The sequence below is a fragment of the Mercenaria mercenaria genome, chromosome 19 (genome assembly GCF_021730395.1).
Source record: "Mercenaria mercenaria strain notata chromosome 19, MADL_Memer_1, whole genome shotgun sequence".
NCBI classification, from domain to species: domain Eukaryota; kingdom Metazoa; phylum Mollusca; class Bivalvia; order Venerida; family Veneridae; genus Mercenaria; species Mercenaria mercenaria.
In genome coordinates, this window is record NC_069379.1 from 5,200,638 (window position 1) to 5,224,266 (window position 23,629).

The 23,629-nt window shown below is 35.4% G+C and overlaps 2 protein-coding genes and 1 long non-coding RNA gene across 3 annotated transcripts; 2 read left to right on the forward strand and 1 right to left on the reverse strand.

Annotated features, from left to right (window-relative positions):
• The first annotated feature begins 614 nt into the window (after nucleotides 1-614).
• Nucleotides 615-13,302, forward strand: LOC123542465 (uncharacterized). The gene is made up of 2 exons (XM_045328354.2): nucleotides 615-1,296; nucleotides 7,686-13,302. Exons 1-2 carry the CDS (start codon nucleotides 872-874, stop codon nucleotides 8,587-8,589), a joined length of 1,329 nt encoding a protein of 442 aa, XP_045184289.2. The 5' UTR covers nucleotides 615-871; the 3' UTR covers nucleotides 8,590-13,302.
• Nucleotides 13,303-15,346: 2,044 nt separating this feature from the next.
• LOC128551324 (uncharacterized) lies at nucleotides 15,347-19,027 on the forward strand. Its single transcript, XM_053532153.1, has 2 exons — nucleotides 15,347-15,891; nucleotides 18,037-19,027. Exons 1-2 carry the CDS (start codon nucleotides 15,482-15,484, stop codon nucleotides 18,950-18,952), a joined length of 1,326 nt encoding a protein of 441 aa, XP_053388128.1. The 5' UTR covers nucleotides 15,347-15,481; the 3' UTR covers nucleotides 18,953-19,027.
• Nucleotides 19,028-20,086: 1,059 nt separating this feature from the next.
• LOC128550883 (uncharacterized) lies at nucleotides 20,087-20,888 on the reverse strand. The gene is made up of 2 exons (XR_008368531.1): nucleotides 20,499-20,888; nucleotides 20,087-20,219 (listed from the first exon to the last, which is right to left on the reverse strand). It is a non-coding gene; the product is annotated as an uncharacterized LOC128550883 (long non-coding RNA).
• Between the last annotated feature and the right edge of the window lie 2,741 nt (nucleotides 20,889-23,629).

Here is a 23,629-nt window from a genome sequence, read left to right on the forward strand (position 1 = left end):
ATTGTACACGGACGGTTAAAAATGATAAAATAATTATTTTTAGAAAGTACTTAAAGCTGAAGGGGTCTTCGTCCTGTTTTAAAGCAAATGTATTTCAACATTTAACATCTTTAAGTGGCACTGTAAACTTAATGTATAATCAAAATGGCGTTATCTTAATCAAATATACCACAACTTGAGTCACATATAACGTAACAAGGGTTTCCTTTGGCAAGATCACATGCCTTTACACTGGTTATTTATTTCCATGTTTATTTATTGATTTTATTTATTTATTTATTTGAGAAACTACTGCTAATTCATTTGTAAAATTACGTCCAGTATTCATATCTAATCAAACAGACGAAAAACTTGTAAGTTATTTCTTTTTTGTTGTTGTTGTTGTTGTTTTTGGTAATACTAGTATGATTTTATATGATCAATTAAAAATAGTTTTAAACTTTTTTAAAACAACTGGTCTCCGCTGACCTCTTTAGATAAACTATAACCAAGGTACGACGAAGAATTTTGGACGACAACAAACGTCACAAAACATGTGGATCATACAATACTTCTGTACTAAAGCTGCATGACTACGATGGAATTTTTAAGATTAATGTCGTCGGCCAATTTGTTGGCCTTTTTATCAAAAGAGGGTAGTACATTTTTTTTATGCAGAGAGTGATTGGTTTTGAATTCATATGTCAGGATAACCACTAGAATATAACAAAGAAAAGAATTGTGTGCACATTTTCTTCTTTAGGATAAAATACGATGCTTAAAATATATATTCTGCTCGGTTTAGGAAATGTTAGTGAGTGAATAGTAACTGTTTCAGTTATCATATATTATTCATATCTCTCTGTTCTATTTTGCCGGACTGAAACAGAAAATGTCAGACAAGCCAGTTCATTTCAAGGGGACGTATGCCGCAACAAAAGTGTTTGTACTTATGATGATATCGATAATGATCATGGTGATTTATAGTCAGTTAGATTTAACGTTACCGTGGCATTTGAAGAAAGACTCAACCAGTTCAGCCCTGAGATTATTCGGAAGTGCGTGTAACGGATCTTTACTTCCTGCTCAAGTGAACACAGAGAGCAACTGGGGACAGGTAGACCAAAACAGGACGATTTTTGTAATTTCTGCTTACTATGTTGGAGAAAGAGAACGGGTTTTTGTCATTGGTTCCAAGCCTTTCCACGAAGTTACAGTTATTTGTCAACTTTGGTATACCAGTTTAGACAACAAATCTCGACCACTACGGCAAACAAAAGCCAAAGTAGTGGCTCCAATTGGTGCAACGGAATATAAGTAAGTTTTATATTTAAGCATCTTATACGGAATAATGATGGGAAATAAGTGGTATGTATTCAACATTGCAATTTAAAATAATTAAGTTCGCGAAAAGGTTGTTTACAAATATAGTTAACATTTAGAAGCGGTTCAAATGAGAAAAAAAATCGTAAGAAGTAAAATAATTTATGACTTTTATGTCTAAATATTCTTTTTTCTTTGTTTGGACATTTTTACTATCCCATGAATATCGATGGGATATCTTCTTTTTTTACATTAAACATTGTGTTTTTTAATAATATTAAGTTATTCATATTTTTTAATTTCTATCTTTTATCGGCTTGAAATTATATTCGATAATATCACAGTTTGAAATGGTAATAATACTAAGATGTGATTTATTGTTTTTAATCTATTTCTTTTTTCTTTTACTTTTCTGGTAGATTTTTTTTTATTGTCTTTTTTTTTTTGTTTTAGCATACATATCTTAGTAAGTAACACCGATGACTAAGGCCTAAAAAAATCTTTGTTTCCGGTAACATGCTCAAAAATATAGGGTAGGTAGGTCGGGAAAAACTTTTTTGGAAATTTTTTTTATTAAGGGAGACATTTTGGAAATCATTTTTTGTTTGTCAAAAATGAATACAAATTAGGGGATTATGCTTTTTAAGCATCACTAAAATGATATCTAACATCACTGACCATGTTTAAAGCATAAATAGTGCAGTTTTGCAATTTTTTTGTAAAAAAGTTTAAAAAAAAAAATTCTCCAATGCCATAAAAACATTTCGGGTCGGGCCAATAATTTAGGATAGGTCGGGATACCGGAAACGTACATTTATTTTTTTTACGCCTAAAGTACACTCTGTCATTGTGTGACATCTTATAACAAGGTTAAGTCCGTAAAATTAATTTGCGAATTTCGTTAAAAAGTTAGCAACGTACAACAATTGTCCTGTATCAAAAAAAAAAAAAAAAAAAAAAACAAAAAAAAAACAAAAAAACAACAAAAAAAAACATTTGCTTTATTCTGTTAATGTCACATCATTTATGATTGACTTAAATCTGATAGAAATTATTCAAATTATTCAATTAATCTAAGCCGGAGAAAAACAAATCAAACTATTTTCAGTACTGAAAATCCCATTGTAAATAGCAACTTTAAAAGTCAGTTAATTCTGTTTATGAATTCTCTTAAGACCATTTGAACGGTGATAAGTTTATATCAAATGCACGATAACGCACATGGGAAATAAAAAGTACGCTTAAGCGTTGTTATACCACAGTCACACATACGGCGCAAATAGCTACGTCTAGCTACGGATAGAAACGTAGTTACCCGTAACCATCCGTATCTGAGCCGTACGGATTGGTACGAATTGATACGGATTACTACGTTAAGGTACGTCTCAGGTACGTATCAATACGGATAGATACGAATTACTACGTTTTTATCCGTGGCTAAACGTAGCTTTCCGCGCCGTATGTGTGACTGGGGTATAATAGTACGGAATTATATGCAAGTTGTTAAAAGGCGTAACATCATACAAGTGCATTGTCAAAATTTAGAAGCTGAGTTGTCTGATTAAAAAAAAAGAGTCTATAGAAGATATGAAGGAATATGATGGACGGAGAACTTGTTACATATGGTAACCATTGTGTGGAAAATGAAGTAATGTTCTCTATACAACGACCTAGATTTTACTGCTTTATACCCAAGTCACACATACGGCGCGGATAGCTACGTATAGCTACGGATAGAAACGTAGTAATCCGTATCGATCCGTACCTAAGTCGTACGGATTGGCACGGATTGATACGGATTACTACTTTAAGGTAGGGCTCAGGTACGAATCGATACGGATTACTACGTTTCTATCCGTGGTTAGACGTAGCTATCCGCGCCGTATGTGTGACTGGGGTATTAAGTGAATGTGATCCTTGGATCTAGTAATGCCTCGATGGTTAGAGTATCTGCCAAAATCTGTCACGAAAATTTTTAATAGAAGGAGAAAATTTCTCTTGTCTTTAGATTTAATTTCATTGGTATTTATCTTAAATAATTCAGAACTTTTAGGTTCGTGACATATTAATTTCAGCAAAGTGTTCTACTAATGTATAAAGCGTGTATTCTAATTAGTCGTATTATATTTCTTCTAGTCTGTAAAGATATATGAAAATGTTTCCTTGATGATTTTTTAATGTTTTTATATGTCTTTAGTATCATGCAAGGAAAGACTTTAATACACTTTTGTCATTGTAATTGTCGTAGGACATCATCAAAAAGGGCATATAAGCGATTAGGAGATGTTCGAAATAACTCTATTTACCCTTGTTGTTCCCTAACGGACCCGTGTCAGAACTGTATCTCCTTTTGAAGAGTAATCATTTCCTACCATACACCTTCTTTGAGCGAAATTTTTCAGGCCGCGGTTTGGGGTGTAAGTTCAAGCCCCACTGGAATCAAAGTGAAAACAATTCATTTGATAAACGATTTCTTGCTGTTCAGAGTGAATTTACCTCTGAAACAGAAGGGGGTAGTGTTAGACATCTTTAAAAATACTGAGTTACAAGTGCTAACAGTTCTCTATTTTGCCTTCATTCTTTAGATTACATATTGTAGAAGAAATGTAGGTAAGTTTTACTTCTTCTCCGTGACGTGAACAAAATTTAAAACAGTCCTACAGGAGTTGACTTTAATCATTTAATGTTGGAGTTAAATTTCTGTCTCATTAATTCCGAGAATATGAGACACCCTAGAAAAATGATATTGACAGTTTTATTTTGTATTTTATCATGTTTAACAATAGTTTGACGTTAATTTTATCAAAATTAATGATATAATGAATTCTCTGCAAACCTTTTGAACAGTGGTTATCACTTTGAAATTTGTCTCTACTTGAGCTTGAGGAAATACCATAAATTATACAAAATTTATATAGAAAAACACGGCATGGTAAACGTTGTTTAAAAATTGCAGCACAATGCAAAACACGGTCAACTTTTACAATATACCAAGCAAATGCCAGTTTTTAAAGATAAAAAACTGACACGTCGAGCTCAATCCCAGATATCATTAAATCGAAAAACGGATCCGTTAGCAGACAAAAAGTGATCCACGTGCATATCTTTAGACGGTATGGCCAAATGACCCAGAGATGGTACCTAAAATTCAAATTGCATCTGGTATTACTTTCTGTTGAAACATTAATACTGGAGTACCTCAATTATATAATGGTTTAACTTTAAAATACTTCATTTTTCATGCTGAAAGGCAATATTTAATCCGAAAAATTTGGTCCTACTCGGAAAAGTGAAGACAGTGAGAGATAACTCTTCTAGGACTATTTCGTTATCTGAACAAAGTATGCATAGATTCGGATGTGTTTCCCAAAGCTATAGTTTACTGCAAGATCAATGAATAATCATTAAAACAAAAAAGTTGAGCACTGTAGGGTTAACGCACGTTTTTTTTTGTGTAACAACATCTGCAGAATCCCAAGGGATTGGTTGGTGCACGAGCCCGTAGGGCGAGTGCACCAACATAGCCCGAGGGATTCTGCAGATGTTGTTTCACGAAACAAACGTGTGTTATCGCTATTCTTGCATAAAACACAACTTAAGTGCTGGAAATATCGAAAAAACAAGACTATTCAGCTGACATGAGCCGATCGAAATCGGCCGTTTCAGGTTGTTATGGACACATATTTTATTTATGCATTTACAGGGCATACAGAAACAGTGCATATTTTATACATGTCGAACGGACATTCTTGTTGTGGTAATTTCTTTAATATTAAATATATATGTAAAATAAGCATGACACCCCCTTTTTCCGATATATCGGTAGGAACTTTAGCTTTAGAGGCTCGGAATTATGAGAAAAGGGCATAAACACGGCATCAAGTCTTTACACAATTTGCAGGTGAGGTGCCGACAGAACACAATTCTGCTTGGTTTAAATTAATAGTCTGTCCCTTATGCTTTTTAAATGTAAATATTATCGTTTAATAGAAACTGGTATCGATACCTATATTCTTCATGTCGTTAAAAATGAAATCTCTAGGCCTATAACTAGAAAATTTTGCTTTGCACCCCACCACATCGCGATCAAAGTTTGATAAACACAAAAATTTGAACTTTTCCAACATCGATATAATCAACTTAGGTTGGATTTATAATCTCAAACATGGATGGAGAGATCTACAAATAAATTGAAAAATATATAATAAATACCTTCTGTTCATCAAATGTTCATTAACTATGGAAAAAAACGTCAAACTTTACGCTTCGTCATGTTTATGCTTTACATTACACACCATCACTACATCAGTAGACTGCATAGATGTGTAAAGTAGACACAAACATTTTTTTAAAGTTTTAGTGTAAGATTTAAAGTTAGCATGTCAACTTTCTCGACTCAAATTAATTTGGAAAACGAAATTGTATTTTTGTAAATGTTGTTTGCCTATCATTTTCAGGGATTAAATCGCGGCGTGTAAACTTACTTTGAGTCAAATACGCGTAATAATACAATAATAAGAAACGTCAATTCAGTCGCGTATCAAGAGAGGTAGCGCTTATTACAAGTTAAAGTAAAGTTAGGTTGAAAAATGATATTTTTAATAAAAATGCTGATGAAAAGATTTCATAAATCTCGGACCTTTCGAGTTCGGCCAAAATTGATTCGGGATCCATAATTTGCTTACGTTGGACCCGCAACAGCATATTCAAAACGTTCACCAACACCGCGTGCTCACGAGAATCGCCTTGTTTGTACACGTTTTTTTCCCTGTTTGTGCATGGTCGAAATCGGCAAAAAACAAAGGTTTTATGCAAGAATATCTTTCATTTTCAAATGAATTCATTTAAGACATTCTTTTTATTTATTACTGCCGATAATTTACAGGTATGATATGATAATAGAAAATAAAACATTATTCATGAGGAAAAAATATAAATAGACTATAGGAATTTTACGACATCGAATCACTCAACAATTTACAAAATTTGTTTGTCAAGAATAATCAAGGCCTCAAAATGTATGAGTTAAAAACAGAGCGATATAAAAATGTATGTTCTATCTCATGGTCACACCAAAGGCATACCAAAAACTATGCCGAAAGAAGTTATTTCACTTTTTATGACACGCACCTTGTGTTTACAAATGTACCTAATTTGCATATTGACCGAGGCATGCGGAATCGCATTTGCCTTGTGGAATCTACCGTTACAGAAACTTCGGTTAATAAAATGCAGACGTACTTTAGCATAAATAAAATGGTAGTGTTAGTTAATAAGAAATGACAATCACCTTTCTTTAGCTAATCAACCAAAAACAACTAAGCCGATGTCGTTGTCAAAAAAATACCCGTATTTACTGCACGGTGCTATGTTAAATTATTGCAAGTGTGAGATAAGTGATATGCGCTTCAGTTTTGCACACGATTTGTTGTTGTTGTCGTTGAATACATAGCCTTAAGTACCATCTCTAAATGACCACTTGCAGAAAAAATACTGGATGTAAGCAATACAAATTCGACTTTTGTTTTCATGTTTAACCTGTGTGCTTACATTTTCATTTCTTCCAGAAAAAGTTACGGCGTCAGTAACTGTTTCAGTGTCAGTCCATTGGTAACATTGTGAGAGAGTATAAAAATGTGCCCGGTGTACACACAAAGACAATGAACGCCATAAGAATAAGTCTATCAGGCTTGCCGATAATTTTAAAACCTACTTACATCTTTAAAAGATTTTTCTTTTTTGAAAAATCAGTATCTATAAATTACGGAAAAGAATTACGGCTGACACGGACAAATTAGCTCTCATTAGCCGCTGGAGGAGCAAAACGCCAAAAAACTAGCTGGGCTAAACGTCAGAGATTCTGACCGTACGAAACTATCACCGTTATCATAGTATCTGACATTTGTAAGGTTGTACTATTTGCACAACAGGTAAACCAAACTGAAGAATTTAAAACAGGGGCGAGTTTAAATAAGCCATTCATCGTTCTTTTAATACCGACGGGGGTTTAAAAGTAAACTAAGTCAATATCGGTTTTATGGGCTAATGACAAAACTGGAACATTTCCATTTATTTTTACAAATGTTCGAGTTTTGCCATTAGCCCATAAAACCGATATTGATATTCTGGATTGTAGCGTATTATAACAAAGCGCAGGAAATCAACGATTATAAAAAGTTTTCGAACACCGTTGAAAGCACCTGAACCCGCGTGCGGTATCCAAAAAAAAAAAGAAAAAAAAATGAACACAAGAACACCCGCGATTTTTTACCATCGAAACGTTTGATAAGTTGAAATACAATATTCGCCCGCAGAGTTAACAACGATTTGCATCAAATATATGTTGTTTTTTATCAATCTTATTCTTGTATTGTTATTTTCAGTTACACATCTACAATTTTTGAATGTAAATTGGAATCAACAGAACAGCCTACGCACGTTTCTCTCGTGATGAATTCCTGTGAAAATCCATCAAATCTTTTAAAAGTACGGGAAGCTTCGAAACCTGCAAAATATCAACGGCGTTTTACAGTGTGTTTATCTCCAGTGTTCAATTTTGATGACGTGTTCCAGCTTGTTGAATGGATTGAACTCAACAAAATACTTGGCGCTGATAAATTTCTGTTGTATAACTACTCAACCGGTGTCAACATAGAAAAAGTGATCGAATATTACGTTAACTCAGGAACTGTTGAAGTCATTCAATGGGATATACCTTTCCCGCCTGCAAACAACATTGAATACTTTGCTCAAAAAGCTGCTTTAAATGACTGTATTTTCAGAAATAAAAATGTTTCAGAATTTGTCATAAATATTGATAAAGATGAATATGTGATACCCCATTCTGAAGATGTTATAAACTGGTCTCAAATGATCGAACAGTTTGATAAAAACTACGCAGGCTATCTAATTAGGCATACTTTCTTTAGAACAGACTGGAAAATGAAAAACCAGAACTTTTCAGAAAGACAATATGCAGAGAATCACCATTTAGTTACATTGACACATTTTGAACATGAGAAAACGATATGGCCAGCCACCGAACGGTCAAAGTATTTTGCTCGAACGGCTTATGTTGAGTTTGGAAATATTCACGAGATTCCACGTGGAAGAATATTCACTGTTCCTACCAATATTGCATTACTGCATCACTATCGAACACTGGGAGATTCAAAGCCAAGTGACAAGGTCAATGACTTTACTATTCTGTTGAAGTATGGGCATAGTCTTACGCGAAATGTGCAAAAAATATGGAAAGTACTTTCAGTTAGTAATAATTCATTGTAACTGATTATTAATGAACTTAAGCTAAGCCGGCTCTGGTTTTAGATTTTTATTTAAAAGTAAAGTTTCTGAATGTCCGTCCATGCATATGTATAAATCTTTTAAAAGAATGATTAAGAAAGGTTATTTGAAATGTGATATAGTTAATTTATTCGTCGAGTACATTTATCCACTTAATGATAACAAACAATTGCTTTGTAAATAGCTTTACATTCTTATTTGTCTGATTAGTTGAATTTTCATGTTGCTGGTCTAGCATACTTTTGCACAGTTAGCTTACACATTATGGGGTTAAGGCCACACTGGCCGAGGGTTTAAGATCGTTTTCTTCGAATCACTTGCTCCTCACTAATGTGCGTTCGAGCCTGATTCGGGGCTTTGGAAGAAGCTATCCAGCTGGTTTACGGAAGGTCGGTGGTTCTACCAATTTGCTCTCCAGTGATAAGATCATGTACAGAGGGGAACCTGAGGTCTTCCTCTACCCTAAACCGTTTCTATTGGTAAACTTGGTAAATGTGCGATATGATATGGTGTGGTCGAAGGGGAAGTGTTTCCATAAAGTGCGATGGGCACGGCTGTTCTCAAAGAGGGAAGGCTTGCTTACAAATGTAAGTGATAAATTATAGACACATGCACCATATGTAATTTCCAAATCTATCCGTCATCAATGAAATGATCCAAAGTTTATTCACAGAATCGAGGTGTTTTGACACAAAAAGCCGCATCGGGAAATGTTATGCGCACACGTTGGTGACGTGCATTACCGCCCATATAAAAGACATATACGCAAGAAACCTTAATGTACGTAAATAGGCATTCCTTCGGTGTCAGAGTTGTGCCATTTCGTTATTTCGTTCTATCCGCAGCGACACAAAAGCCAGACATCGTTTTTGCATTCCGCCGAACGTCTCCCCACCAAATGTCTCACCGTTGAATTTCGCCACGCCAAATGTCGCCTCGTCGAACGTCGTCTTTACGCATTTCTTATTGATTTATATTTAAATTCATCGTTGTGGACTGACAAATTATATCTTTTATCTTCAATTTGATAGTACAATCATGTCAATCCAGAAGGCGAAAAGGCGTCGTTTGGAGGGGCGACGTCAGGCGCGGCTATATTCAGCGGAGCGACGTTTTGTGGGGCGACATTCAGCGGAGCGACGTTTTTCGGGGCGCCATAACTACGTTTGTCGTTATGTAGCTGCGACAGAACAAAATCACGAAATGTCATAAGTCTGCAACTATAGTTTTCAGTGTGATAAAATATACGGTCACTGACAAGGGAAACTTTTTTTTTCAAAATTGACGCCCTTATCTAAATATTAAAGATAGGAAGTACTGAAAAATATCAGTCGCTATATGCACCATGTCAGCCGAAGTCCACGATCTCGGTTTGTATTCATCTTTAAACAGAGAAATAACCATACTATCCCTTACGTCGTACCAACAAATTAAAACCACTGTACTGTGCTAAAGTCCATTCTATATAAGAGAAAATAGATTTACATATAAAATGCAATTAATAATATATTGATTTAATCGTAAAATTTTGCGTAAATACTATAAACCTGGCTGGCATTTTAGTTTAAACTCTTGCCGGTGATAACAAAGCGTTTAAAAAGTTTATTGTGTATGCCCTATTTGAACTCACCTGAAACGTTTCAAATAATTTGTAGATTGCAGATAGAATGTCTTGTCTTTATTATTTAAAAAAAAAGGAAAAAAGATTTGTATTGTGGCAAATACAACGATCAAGATGCTTGTCTAAGATTTGACATAGCACCTTTTATCCCCTCCTAAACGAACGTGTCCAGGACCTCTTGAAATTCAACTTTGTTGAGGTTTTTAACCGGACTGAGCTTATATCGCAAGTACGTACAGAGCTTTTGATGAGCGTCAAACCGGACTGAGCTTATATCGCAAGTACGTACAGAGCTTTTGATGAGCGTCAAACCGGACTGAGCTTATATCGCTTACGTACAGAGCTTTTGATGAGCGTCATTCGTTTGGGAACGTTACGGAGTGCAATCCGACGTATAAAGCCCATTGATTTACTTCCATAACATTCTAGCATTTTCATTGGATAAAAGGTGGTCATGTGGTGACCCCTACTATTTTCGTTGAGAGTCAATACAATTTCATGTTGTTCTAGGCTAATAATATGTGCACGATAAAACAAATCAATAATGTAGTTACTTGTTTGTTAGTGACCCTCAATAGAAGTATGTTTGGTCTTACATAGAAGTATGTTGGGTCCTACATAGAAGAATGTTTGGTCCTACATAGAAGTATGTTTGGTCCTACATAGAAGTATATTGGGTCAGTTGGATAAATAAGGGGATTCGGCCTATTGCCGTTGAGGGACACAGCTAATAATTAATAGTGCAGTGTTACACGATCTCACATCGCGTATTCATATAGCTGTGGAATCCTTATCTCTGTGTTGTATTCTTGTTTCATATTTATAGTTTTATTAAACTTGATTTTTTTTTTCGTTTTATTAAAAGAAAACAAAAAAGAAAAATAATAAGAATAAAGCTATATCTCAAAAAGCTTTCTATAATGATCAACAGAAAAATGTTCGATTATAACAAATGTGTTGCAAACATTTCGTGACGGCCTCAAAACGTCAGAAAATCAAGACATTCGACAGTGCACATACAACTTGACTTATTGCTCAAATGAGCCGCGCCATGGGAAAACCAACATAGTGTATTTGCGACCAGCATGGACCCAGACCAGCCTGCGCTGATCAGGATCTATGCTGTTCGCTAACAGTTTCTCTCTAATTGCAAAAAGCTTTGAAAGCGAACAGAATGAATCCTGACCAGACTGCGCGGAAGCGCAGGTTGGTCTGGATCCATGCTGATCGCAAATGCACTGTGTTGGTTTTCTCATGGCGTGGCTCAAATGGTTTATGAAACTTGTGTTGATATCATTCATATATTTCTAGTAAGACTTCATTTAGAAACTTATTTCAGATGCAGCATGCCTTTTCCAGTTTGTTAGCATTATATAACAAGTAATCGATAACGAAAGAATGATCGTTTTCAAATCACGGTAGATACAAAGGGATTGGGCCTGGAAATACGACGTCAGAGACGCCCACAAGACGTTCCTTATCTTCAAAAAGGAGATTACTGCGTTTCTGAAAGTTTTAAGGAGGCAAAAACCTCCTCCTTTGTTTTAGTATACAACGTTCATATATACATGTATATAATTGTTTCTCCCTCTTTATTCTGAGGTTTCCTGTCAGATTTCTGTTCATCTGTAAACTCTCTTAGATAGATGCAGATTTACAAAGTCTATTGAGTTACCCAAATTGCCTTAAATAAAATAATAATGACAGCTAAATATCATATCTATCAAAGCAAAATGAATTTTTCTGACCCAAACATTCAGGTTTTTATAAAACAGATTTCACTGCATTTTAACATGGAAAAGTTTCAAACAAAGCAATCAAATGTCAATGAATAAATTTCATAAAATTTGGGGCGGTCCTGCAGTATTATTTGGAGATGACAACTAACATAAAAAGATAAACATTGTTGTAAAAACTTTGTCCTATTATCATATACCATTTCCCCTTTTGTAATGTTGGTCTTTGAAACACTAACCTTTGTACCTCTATCTTCAACTCGACTCAACTCAAGTAGTTTATTGCATTAAACATACAATTATATGCTTATAGCAAAAACATATACACATATATATAGATTGAAGACATGGATTTACAAGGAGTATAAACTACATAGGAATGGTGAAATATAGGTTGGACTAAATGCATACGATGGAACAATATATTCATTCTATACATAAGTTTGCAAAATATTAATATTTCGATAAACCTTTAACAACTGTTTTAGAATATGACATTAACAGATTGGTAAATTTTTGTAATGTTGGCCAAATATAATAGTAGTGTTTCAAATGTTTTTTTTTCTTAAATCTTTAGACTTATTACATGTAAGCAAAAAGTGATATTCGTTTTCTATTTGTCCAAAATTGCATGTTTTTCAAATTCTTTCATTCCTTGGCATACCTGTATGTCTACCCTTTTCAATAGCCAAGTCATGAGACGACGTTCGAAATCTTGTTAAAGCAATTCTAAATCTTTTATCTTTTATAAAATCTAGATATTTGTCATATATACTATACTTTAACATACATTTTAGATAATAGTGATTTATCACTATGTTTGCTGAACAAAACACATTTATAATTTATTTCAAACATTGGAAGGAGCCTCAATATATGGGTTTTTTTTTCTCATGACAGAAGTTTTAGTCATACATTAAGCAAATTTTCTATCCCAAGTACAAGGGAGAGAAATCCTTTAAACATATTATTGAAAATGTCTATGGGTTAATTCCCTTGTTTATCTGGAAAGCTCTTACTATGTCTCTATTTTCAATTTTCCAAATTGTTGAGTCTTGCCGTTTCGAATTTCGAGCTAAGCACAAATTTATTTTCAGATTTTTTATATATTGAATAGAACGATATAAGTCTCTTGCCCTCAGTTATATGCAGTGTTATATATTGTTTTCATTTATATAATCATGTACATTTACATGTCTCCATTAGTAAAAAAAATGTTAAGGGACTCGTCCCATTGATAAAAAGACTAGAAAGCTTGTTTGTATATTGTAAGTGTTGAAGAAAATAAAATGATACAAAAAAAGTCTATTGAGAGTATGTTATCTCATTAGTCATGGTTTGCTGGTCAACATTTTCTACTATTGTCCGTCAAAGCGAAAAAAGAAAAAGCAAAAAGAAAACACACACACACACACACACACACACACACACACACACACACACACACACACACATTCAAACGTAAATGTATTGACGTCATTTTGCTTATCTCTGATCAATTTTATTTAGTTAAGATATCAAAGCGTTTGGGCAAAAATGATATTACATAAAAATATAATCCGTGATGTATTATGTAGAAATTTACCCACTAATTTGGTAAGGTATTTTGAATTAAAAACCTCTTTATTTATTCATCATTAATAGATATTTATCATAATTATGAAACATTCTATCGTTTGTGCTATCGTGCGGGAATTATAGGGTTCATATATCCCAACGGATGCAAACTTAAAATAGATTTTTTGTTTTATTTTGGGTTTAAAGCCGTTTTTCAACAGTATTTCAGTCATGCAACGGCGGGCAGTTAATCTAACTCTGTACCAGTACAAACCTGTTCTCCGCAAGTAACTGCCGACTTCCCCACATGAATTATCAGAGGTTGGGGACGAATGATTTCAGACACAATGTCTTTAATCAAATCTTCACGGAGAACATACGCCCCGCCCGGGGATCGAACTCACGACCCCGCGATCCGTAGACCAACGCTCTCCCTACTGAGCTAAGCGGGCGGGCTAAAATAGATGGAAATGTCCTTATCAATCCAGATAGGCTATGGCACAGTGGATGTGTTGGATGCTTGTGACTGAAGCAATGCTAGTTCGAAACTGGTGGTAGGTGACGTATGTTCTTTTTTTTCTTTTTGTAGCAAAAATTTAATACACTTCTTTTACATTTTTCCTCTTTTATTTGAAAAACGTTGTAGATTTCATGGGATTTTTTGTTGTTGTTGTTGTTTTATTTAAATGCAGGGAAAAATGTTCCGCTGACCGGGCTCGAACTCGGTACCATTCGAGTACAAGGATAGCGTCGTTACTCTCTACATATCTATGCAGACTATAGGTAAATATTTATTTATTTTGTTGGGTTTAACTTCGCACCGACATATAGGTCATATGGCGACTTTCCAGTTTTGATGGTGGAGGAGGACCCCAGATGCCCCTTCGAGCATTATTTCATCACGAGCGGGCACCTGGGTAGAACCACCGGCCTTCCGTAAGTATGCTCAATGAGCTCCTAACACGAAGAATTCAACGCCCCAAGTGAGGCTCGAACCCACATCGATGAATGGCACATGATTTGAAGTCTGCGACCTGATCCACTCGGCCACGGAGGCCCCGACTATTGGTAAAAAAACATAATGATAATATAGCATAAATTCCGCACGATAACGCAAACGATAACATGTTTGATTATCACTAAAACGCATCAATACAGAATTTGTTTTATATAACATTACAATATGCTTAGACCACCTTTTTGAGGTCAACGCTGCATGAGAAGCATAACACTCAAACGTTGTCGTTTAATTTATCGTGCGGGAGTAGTACAATATAAGGTTAATGTTGAATGTAGACACAATATGTGGTCACTCTCAGGTATCCCTTGTTGGATAGTAATATGGCCACATTTAATCAGCGATAAGCCCAAGTAAACAAAGAATTTATCATCTATTGTTATGACATTGATCTATGAATCAAACGCTTAATATCGCAGAGTGAAAACTCAATAATTTTGTTTAAAATTTTAAAGGTAGTCAATAGCTACCTGTATCATTATAATAATGGAAGTCATATGTGTATCTTACATTTATTTTTATAATAATGGTTTAACATGATACTCGTTAAATCAAATTATACTTTTTATTATTATACATGTAAAAGTGCGCTTAATATGTTAATCTACAAAAGTAGAAAAGGTGTAAAAGGTTGTATTTGACCATAGAGTCAAATATTTTACTTTACTTAACATGTGGCCTCAATTGAGAAGAGGATTAAAACGTCCTGTGTATAAATGAAACTTCGTAAAATAAAGCCTTTAGTACAATTGTACAATACAGTAGTTCTATGTTGTAAAATTGGTCTAGGTTAAAAAAGTAAATCAAAGCGGCATTAGCTGCTTAACTGCGGAGATTTTTTTGCTTGGAGCAAAAAGTAGGACTTTTTTTAATTTGAACTACCGAGAACAGCTTTTGCTTGAGGATAAAGTAGTTCTTGCGCAGGCAGGAAAATGGACAATTATGTCAATGTGGAAAATAGAGTTTAAAGGAATATATAACAGTGCAAAAGCCTGTGTTATACTTACGTCTTTGATAATGATCATAATACTTTACAAACAGTTGGGAGGAAGAGCGCCGTTGCAGTTTATTAAAAGTTTAAATTTAATAAACAGCACGTGCTATGGGACTTTGTTTCCGGGAAACGTGAACTCAGAAAGCAACTGGGGCGCAGTTGACTTGGAGAATACAATATTTGTTATTTCAGCTTACTATGTAAAGGAAAGAGCGAGGATATTCATCATTGGCGCAAAACATGTATACAGCAACTCAGCTGTGTGTCAGATTTGGTACACGGACCCGGACAATAAAGTTCGATCAATACAACAAACGCAGGCCAAAGTTGTAGCCCCAATTGGACGAAACAAATATAAGTATGCTTTTTACATTTGTCTTTCAATTGTCATAATCTAAAACTTAGTATTTCATATCATTTTATATGAATTGATAAGACTTTAAGATATCTAGCTATGTTCCAGGTATTAAACTAACATTTGCTTGTACACTGCATGATTATCAAAGCTTTTTTGCACTCCAAAGCTTTGAACATGTACATGCGTGTTATTCATACTTACAATGTACGCACGTGTTGGTGTAGAAAAATTAAAATACTAGTATATGCTTCTCAACTGGGTGAGGTTGAGGAGGGGGTGGGGGTGTGTCGCAGGTGCCGAAAAATGGTCAAGTGACGGATAGACAGGCCGAACGGCTGACATTAGGGAACAATACATTATTGACTCCTTCTATAAACTGTCTACCACAGTGCAATATGACCAATCTATATCGAATACACATACTAACTGGGTTGTTAAAACTTTAAAAAAAATGCGATAATCAATTTCTGATGCCTGGTAATAAAACATTAATTTATTGAATGACTTGCCAGTGAATAGTAAAAATATTGACCCGCGGTCCTTTGTACAACGTTCAATAGTTTTTACTGTTGACCGGAAAGTCATTGATAAGTGTATAATATACCACCGCAATGGAAAAATAAAACTTGTGGCACTTTTATGCTGTAAAATATTTAGAATCTAGACATCACTAGCAATATTGACCATGAGAATGCCTGCCTGAGTAAGACAATGTATTCCCTACCCGAGGGACAATATGGAATGTCAAACCGAGCAAAACGAGGTTTTTTTTATCCATGCTGTCCGAAGATCTGGAAAACAGCTATCATTCAAGTGCGAAAATTTTTCTTGCCTAACACGTTCTAAATAGATCACGATGACAGATAGTTTTGGGTATTCTTTCCCTATAAGGTACACAAGTAAATCTAGTTCTGTTTTCTTTTTAATTAAAGGGGATTCAGTAGCATGATAAAAATCACAATTTTCACCACAACTTCACCCCCACCCGCTTAGCTCAATATGGAAAGCACAGATCTATGGATCGCTGAGTCGTGAGTTCGATCCTCGGGCGAGGCGTAAATTCTCCATGAAGAATTAATAGAAGACATTGTGTCTGAAATCATTTGTCCTCCATCTCTAATTCATATAGCACACTCTATTACCTGATGTCCTCCACGCCGAGGGATGTGGCTACCACAGAGGTCAGAAATCAATAACGGTGAATAGTGATGTTACTTTTTGAGCTGTACTTTTTCATTCGACTTTCCATGAAGATATTCTGGTGCATGCATGCGTGTAAATGTATATAAGCATATTATATTAAGTAATCCTGGTCACCAACTTTGCGAAATAAAGAAGTATTCAGCTGTTTAAACCGGACGTTTATTAACAATTGATGTTAACTTTGTTATTGATTTCTGACCTCTGTGGTAGCCGCTTCCCTCGGCGAGGAGGACATCAGGTAATAGGGTGTGTATAGGGATGTTGGCAGTTACTTGCGGAGAACAGGTTTGCAACGAAAACACCGAATAGGTTAACTGCCAGCCGTAATATAACCGAAATACTGTTTGAAAAAACAAAAACGGCGTAAAACCCAAAACAAACAAACAAACATCAAACTTTTTCACATGGTAAAATGACTTTGTGTACTTTAAATCGCATTGCTTAAATCTTGTAACGTTTTATTTACATAACGAAATGAATCTCTTTACGGGTGTCTTTATTGGTCAATAGGACCGTATTTGCTAACAATGAAATCGCGTTCTGATTTTAGATATATTTATATAAACCCTTGAGGTTCTATTGATAATTTCATATTAAGTTAGAAGGTGTTAACAGGGTTTATTTAAATATTTGACCTAGTGGTCAAGTTTTTAACCCGAGGTGATCAAATTTGGAAATTAATATGTTATTAATGCATGCAACAAGCTTACAAAATGTCATTAAGACTGGATCAAAATTGTGACCTGATGAGTGTTAACAGTAAAATTGTTGACGGACGACGACGACAGTTCGCTAACAGTTTCTCTAATTACAATAGACTTTGAAAGCGAACAGCATGGATCCTGACCAGACTGCACAGACGCGCAGGCTGGTCTGGACCCATGCTGGTCGCAAACCCACTATGTTGGTTTTCTCATGGCATGGCTCAAATATCTATTTCAGATATATATCTACAATATTTGCATGTCCGATTGATTCAGAAGAAACACCTACGCATGTTTCTCTCGTCATGCATTCCTGTGACAACCCATTGAATCTTCTGAGAATACGGGATGTGTCGAAACCGATTAAATATGAGCGTCGATTCACAGTCTGTCTGTCACCGGTACACAAATTTGACGCACTTTTTAAGTTCGTTGAATGGATAGAGCTGAATAGAATACTTGGTGCTGAAAAAATACTGATATACAACCACTCAACCGGTGTTAACGTAGACGATGTGATTAAATATTATTTAAACATGAACATAGTGGAAGTGATAAATTGGAAATTGCCTTTCCCTCTAAGCAAGATAGAGTATTTTGCTCAAAAATCCGCTTTAAATGATTGCATTTTCAAAAATAGAAACGTTTCAGAATTTATTATAAATATTGATAAAGATGAATTTATAATTCCACATTCTGAAAACGTTTTAAACTGGTCTCAAATGATTGAAAAATTTGATAAAAATTATGCTGGTTACCTAGTTAAGAATACATTCTATAGAACTGATTGGACAGACCAACAGTTAAATTTTACAGAAAAAGTTTTAGCCGAGAAACTCGGTCTAGTCAGTCTGACACATTTTGAACATGAGAAAAAAATATTTTCCGCAGAACACCGTTCTAAGTATTTTGCTCGAACAGCGTTTGTCGAGTTTGGAAATATTCACGAGATACCACGTGGACGGGTGTATACTATACCGGAGGAAGTTGGGTTATTACATCACTACAGGAAAGAAAAGCACGAGAAACCACAACAGAAGGTCAAGGACATGACTGTACTTGTGAAATATGGACAACGCCTCATTGAAAACGTGCAAGAAGCGTTGAAAGAGATTTCTAAATTAAACTTAAACGTTTCATTGATTATTACATAACATAAATATCCAAAGACATTACATTATGTAGCGTAATACCGATATGACTCGTTTTTTTTATTTCGGAACAGTTTTTTTTTTTTGTTTGTGTGTGTCATTCATAAACGTCTGTTGTCATTTTGGGCGAACGTTCACAACGAAATTTTATAAATTTCTTGAAATAAATATAAATTATGGGAAAACTTTGTCGCAGTTTTCCTGCCAAAACTATACCCTTCAAATAAATGAGCCGCACCACGAGAAAACCAACATAGTGCGTTTGCAACCAGCATGGATCCTGACCAGACTGCGCGGATGCTCAAGCTGGTCTGGATCCATGCTGGTCGCAAACGTACTATGCTGGTTTTTTCATGGTGCGGCTCAAATGTGTTCATGTGTAAGTTGTTCTTAAATATGATATTTAATGACCACTTATTCAAACAGAGGTTTCTTAGATGCATCTATGAAGCAGTTAACTCTTGATATACATATGGCGGTATTTATGAACTTAGAGATAAAAATGAAGGATGCCATGGATGGCATTGAGTATTAGTTCTGGCAGACTTTTTACAGCTGACACTTGACACTTGAAAACTTGTTAGACCAAAGCAAATAAATAATAAATGGCCTGGTTTGATTGAATATCTGTTCTTTAGAGGTCTACAGAATTTGAAGAAACTCTCATATCCGTTAACACAGTATTTAATATGCGCAACCATCTGACATATAGTAATACATTGTATAGAAAAATGTTTGTTTTGTTGGTTTTCACGTTGACACAATTATAGGTCCTATGGCGACATTCCAGCTTTAATGGTGGAGGGCGAGCCCAGGTGCCCCTTTCCTGCATTATTTCAACACAGGGGGACGTCTTGGTAGAACCACCAACTGTCCAAACGCCAGCTGAAAAGCATCCTCACTAAACGAATCCACCCAGTAGACATTTGACGTCGGTTAGACGTCGTATAGACGTCGGACCCCGACGTCGGATTAACGTTGGATTTTGGTTGGATTTGCAAACCGTTTAGACGTCGGATCCCGACGTTGGCTAGACGTCGCAATTCCGACCATTTTCCAACCTAACTCTAACCACTTTTCAACCAAAATCTGACCAAATTTCCAACATAATTTGCAATCAAACAAGTAATCAACGCATGTATTTTATCATCTTTATTTCATATTATTGCGACGTAAGTCTAATACAATAAGTCCAAAAAGTAATCCAGTAATTGAAACTTTCAAGTTTCGTCATTTTTGTATGATTCTTCAACTCCGCCACATTTTCCACCTGAAATGTATAAAATTTGACAGTTTCATTATTTCATATAAATCGGAAACTTATACAAATATACTAGCGCTATTACTAAGAGCATAATTACTAAGTGCCAAACAAATATGTAATATTTTAAATTCTATAAAAAATCTTCTATAATTTCGTAAAATGTAATTAAAAGCAATTACTTTTTAAAGTAACAAACAAAAATGCGTCAATTTTTGAAATGAAGTACGGAATATAAATCAGTATAACTTTTAAAATAAGTATAATTTTTAAAAATCTGTTACTCACGTTGCGGATCCCTCCCTTTGTGTAAAGTATTTGTAAAGTTGCTCTATCTTATCCCAACAAATATCAAATTACAGGAAGACTGTGTAAACCGATGCAGGCTTATCTCGCGAATGTGTGACTAATTGACAACGTGTGTAGAAGAGAAGATCTATGTGAATTTAGAATGATTTGTACATGTGTATGGAATGCATTTTTATCTTGAACAGCTTAAAGTTCGTGAAAAAAATCCGTCTCCGAAAATAGACAATCTCATGAGATATTGTAACATAATTAATATATTGTTTGTTGTGCGGATGAACTATTATTAATAAGCGCATGTCCAGGCCTTTATGAAAACAAGTAAATAGCTTTAAACTAGCAAAATTAAACCAGTTAGTTTTATAACTAGAAACATTTATCAGACTTTCTATCCAACCTAATTCCGATGTCTTCTAGACGTCTAAGTCTGACGTCTATTAGACGTCGTGGATAAGACGTTGGTTAGACGTTGGATTCAGGTCGCCGACGTCGCGACCAAAATCCAACGTCTAACCAACGTCGGTACGACGTCAGGTGTTTACTGGGCAACGTCCCGAGTGAGACTCGAACCTATATCGATGAGGGGCAAGTGATTTGAAGTCAGCGACCTTAACCACTCGGCTAGGGAAGCCTCTGAATACATATAAAGGACATGAATGCAGAATTACTGTGATTTTGAAATATTGCTGAATCAGAAAAGTTTAAGGAGAAGGTTGTCATGCAAAGCGTAATGAACCTTTCCTCTCCATGCTGACATTCTGCAAGTTATATACACCCTGAAAGTTTTGGCTGAGGGCAGTGAAGGAAGACTTTCTCCGACCTGAAACGAATGAATTTTGTTATTCTTTACAGCGTGCTAATCATACAGGAATGAAAATAATATGAGCCGCGCCATAAGAAAAGCAACATAGTGGGTTTGCGACCAGCATTGATCCAGACCAGCCTGCGCATCCGCACAGTCTGGTCAGGATCCATGCTGTTCGCTAACAGTTTCTCTAATTGAAAGGGGCTTTGAAGGCGAACAGCATGGATCCTGACCAGACTGTGCGGATGCGCAGGCTGGTCTGGATCCATGCTGGTCGCAAACCCATTATGTTGATTTTCTCATGGCGCAGCTCATGTGTAGTCTGTCATTTAGAAAATTGATGTTTGTAGAACTGGTTATGTTCTTCAATGTAAAATATTAAATAAAAAACATGTGAAAGTCGAAATATTTCTCACAAAAAAGGTAGCTTTCAATCTTTACGTATAAAATGATTTCACAGGAATGGTGAAATGGGGCAAGATAAATATATTTTTGGGGAGTGTTTGTTTGTTTATTTTTTGAATAAAAGCATGTCTCTCTCTTCCGAACTGATTGCAATAATGTACACATTGTTCCAGAACCTGTCGTAAGCCTTTGTTTTAAAATTATAAACTATGATGATGACTGAATATAACTAGAGTTCGACGGATTCTTCGTGTCGTCCGTGGCTGTATAAAACTCTTTTTATTTTTCTAATAAAAAATTCAAGATTTTTTCAGCTTGGCAGGAACATACTATTAGTATATCTACGGTAACCGTCAATCTAAAAGGTGATTATATCAATTAGCCGTTGTCTAGACAATAGCTATTTGAGCCGCGCCATAATGAAACCAACATAGTGGGTTTGCGGCCAGCATGGATCCAGACCAGCCTGCGCATCAAAGCCTAATGGAATTAGAGAAACTAATAGCGAACAGCATGGATCCTGACCAGACTGCGCGGATGCGCAGGCTGGTCTGGATCCATGCTGGTCGCAAACCCACTATGTTGGTTTTCCCATGGCGCGGCTCATATACAGTTAGTAACTATAGCCTTAATCCGAATCTGGTGTTCACGATAACCTGCAAAATCCGCTTAACAATGTTTTCATTGTATGTAATTGTATATGATTGTATTTGGCCAAAGGCAATTGTATTGTCGATTTGCTTTAATAAAACTTGAAAACTATAATCACCACATTACGAAATCAATACTATTAAGCCGTGAACTTGAAATATGTGCAGAGTTTAGATTACTGTAAAATCATTAAATTTCGTGGGCATGAAATTTCGTGGTTTTGGTCAAAACGGGAGTTTCGTGGGGATATAAATTCGTGAATTTCAACTTTTGAACATAAAATGAATTGGAATTTTATTTGTTCGTTGGGATTGAATTTCGTGGACTGACTCGACCACGAAATCCACGAAAATAATGATTTCACAGTATATAGAATACGGCTTTGAAATTGAATGAATAAATAAAATAAGAATGAGTACTTAATAGTCGTTACATACAAAGCTTTATAATCAATGCAGTTTACCTCCGGTACTATGTTGCATATGCTTATCATTTTGGAAAGCAAAATTAGTAAAAACAACTAACTCTCATGTGTTTCTATCACAGGAGCCTGAAATTCTATCCAAAAGCCACAAAAGTTTGTATATGAAAAAAGACCCCCGTTCTATATAATAATAAAAAACATCAGGAATGAAACACATTCACACCCCACCCACCACGAGAAAACAAGAAAATTTCAAAGTAAGCAGTGCGAGCGTTCTCGGGTGGCATAATTATCTAAAGACAACTAAATATCTATGCAGCACTGTGCTTACTGGTCGCTTCGCCGTATTAATTAACACGAAATCAACGATTTCAACAACATTTCGTTCATCGTCCAAACCATTGCGTTTGGATCACTGCAGGGCTCCGCCTTGGATCAATCAGTGGCACAACCACCCTTTGATGGTTTAAACTAATGTTACCAAACCTTACACTTTCACCAAAATATGGTCCTATATTACAAGACAGCCTAAATAAGTTACAACTCGCCTGGTGAATCTCTAAGAAATGTCAGTTTGAGTTCGGATCTTGAATTCGAATTACACAGCGTAAAGTAGACTAAAATGTTCAATTTGCAAGCCCGAAAGACCTTACAGTTTCATTATTCTCAGAAACTGATTCGTGGTTCGATATACTTGTTGAACTGAAAACTAGCTCAGTAGGTAAAGCATTGGCTGGATATTCTGTATGCTGGAATGTCACTTCAGATGGTACCAGCTTTATAATAATAATCATAACTAACGATCATAAAATACATACGGAAAACCAT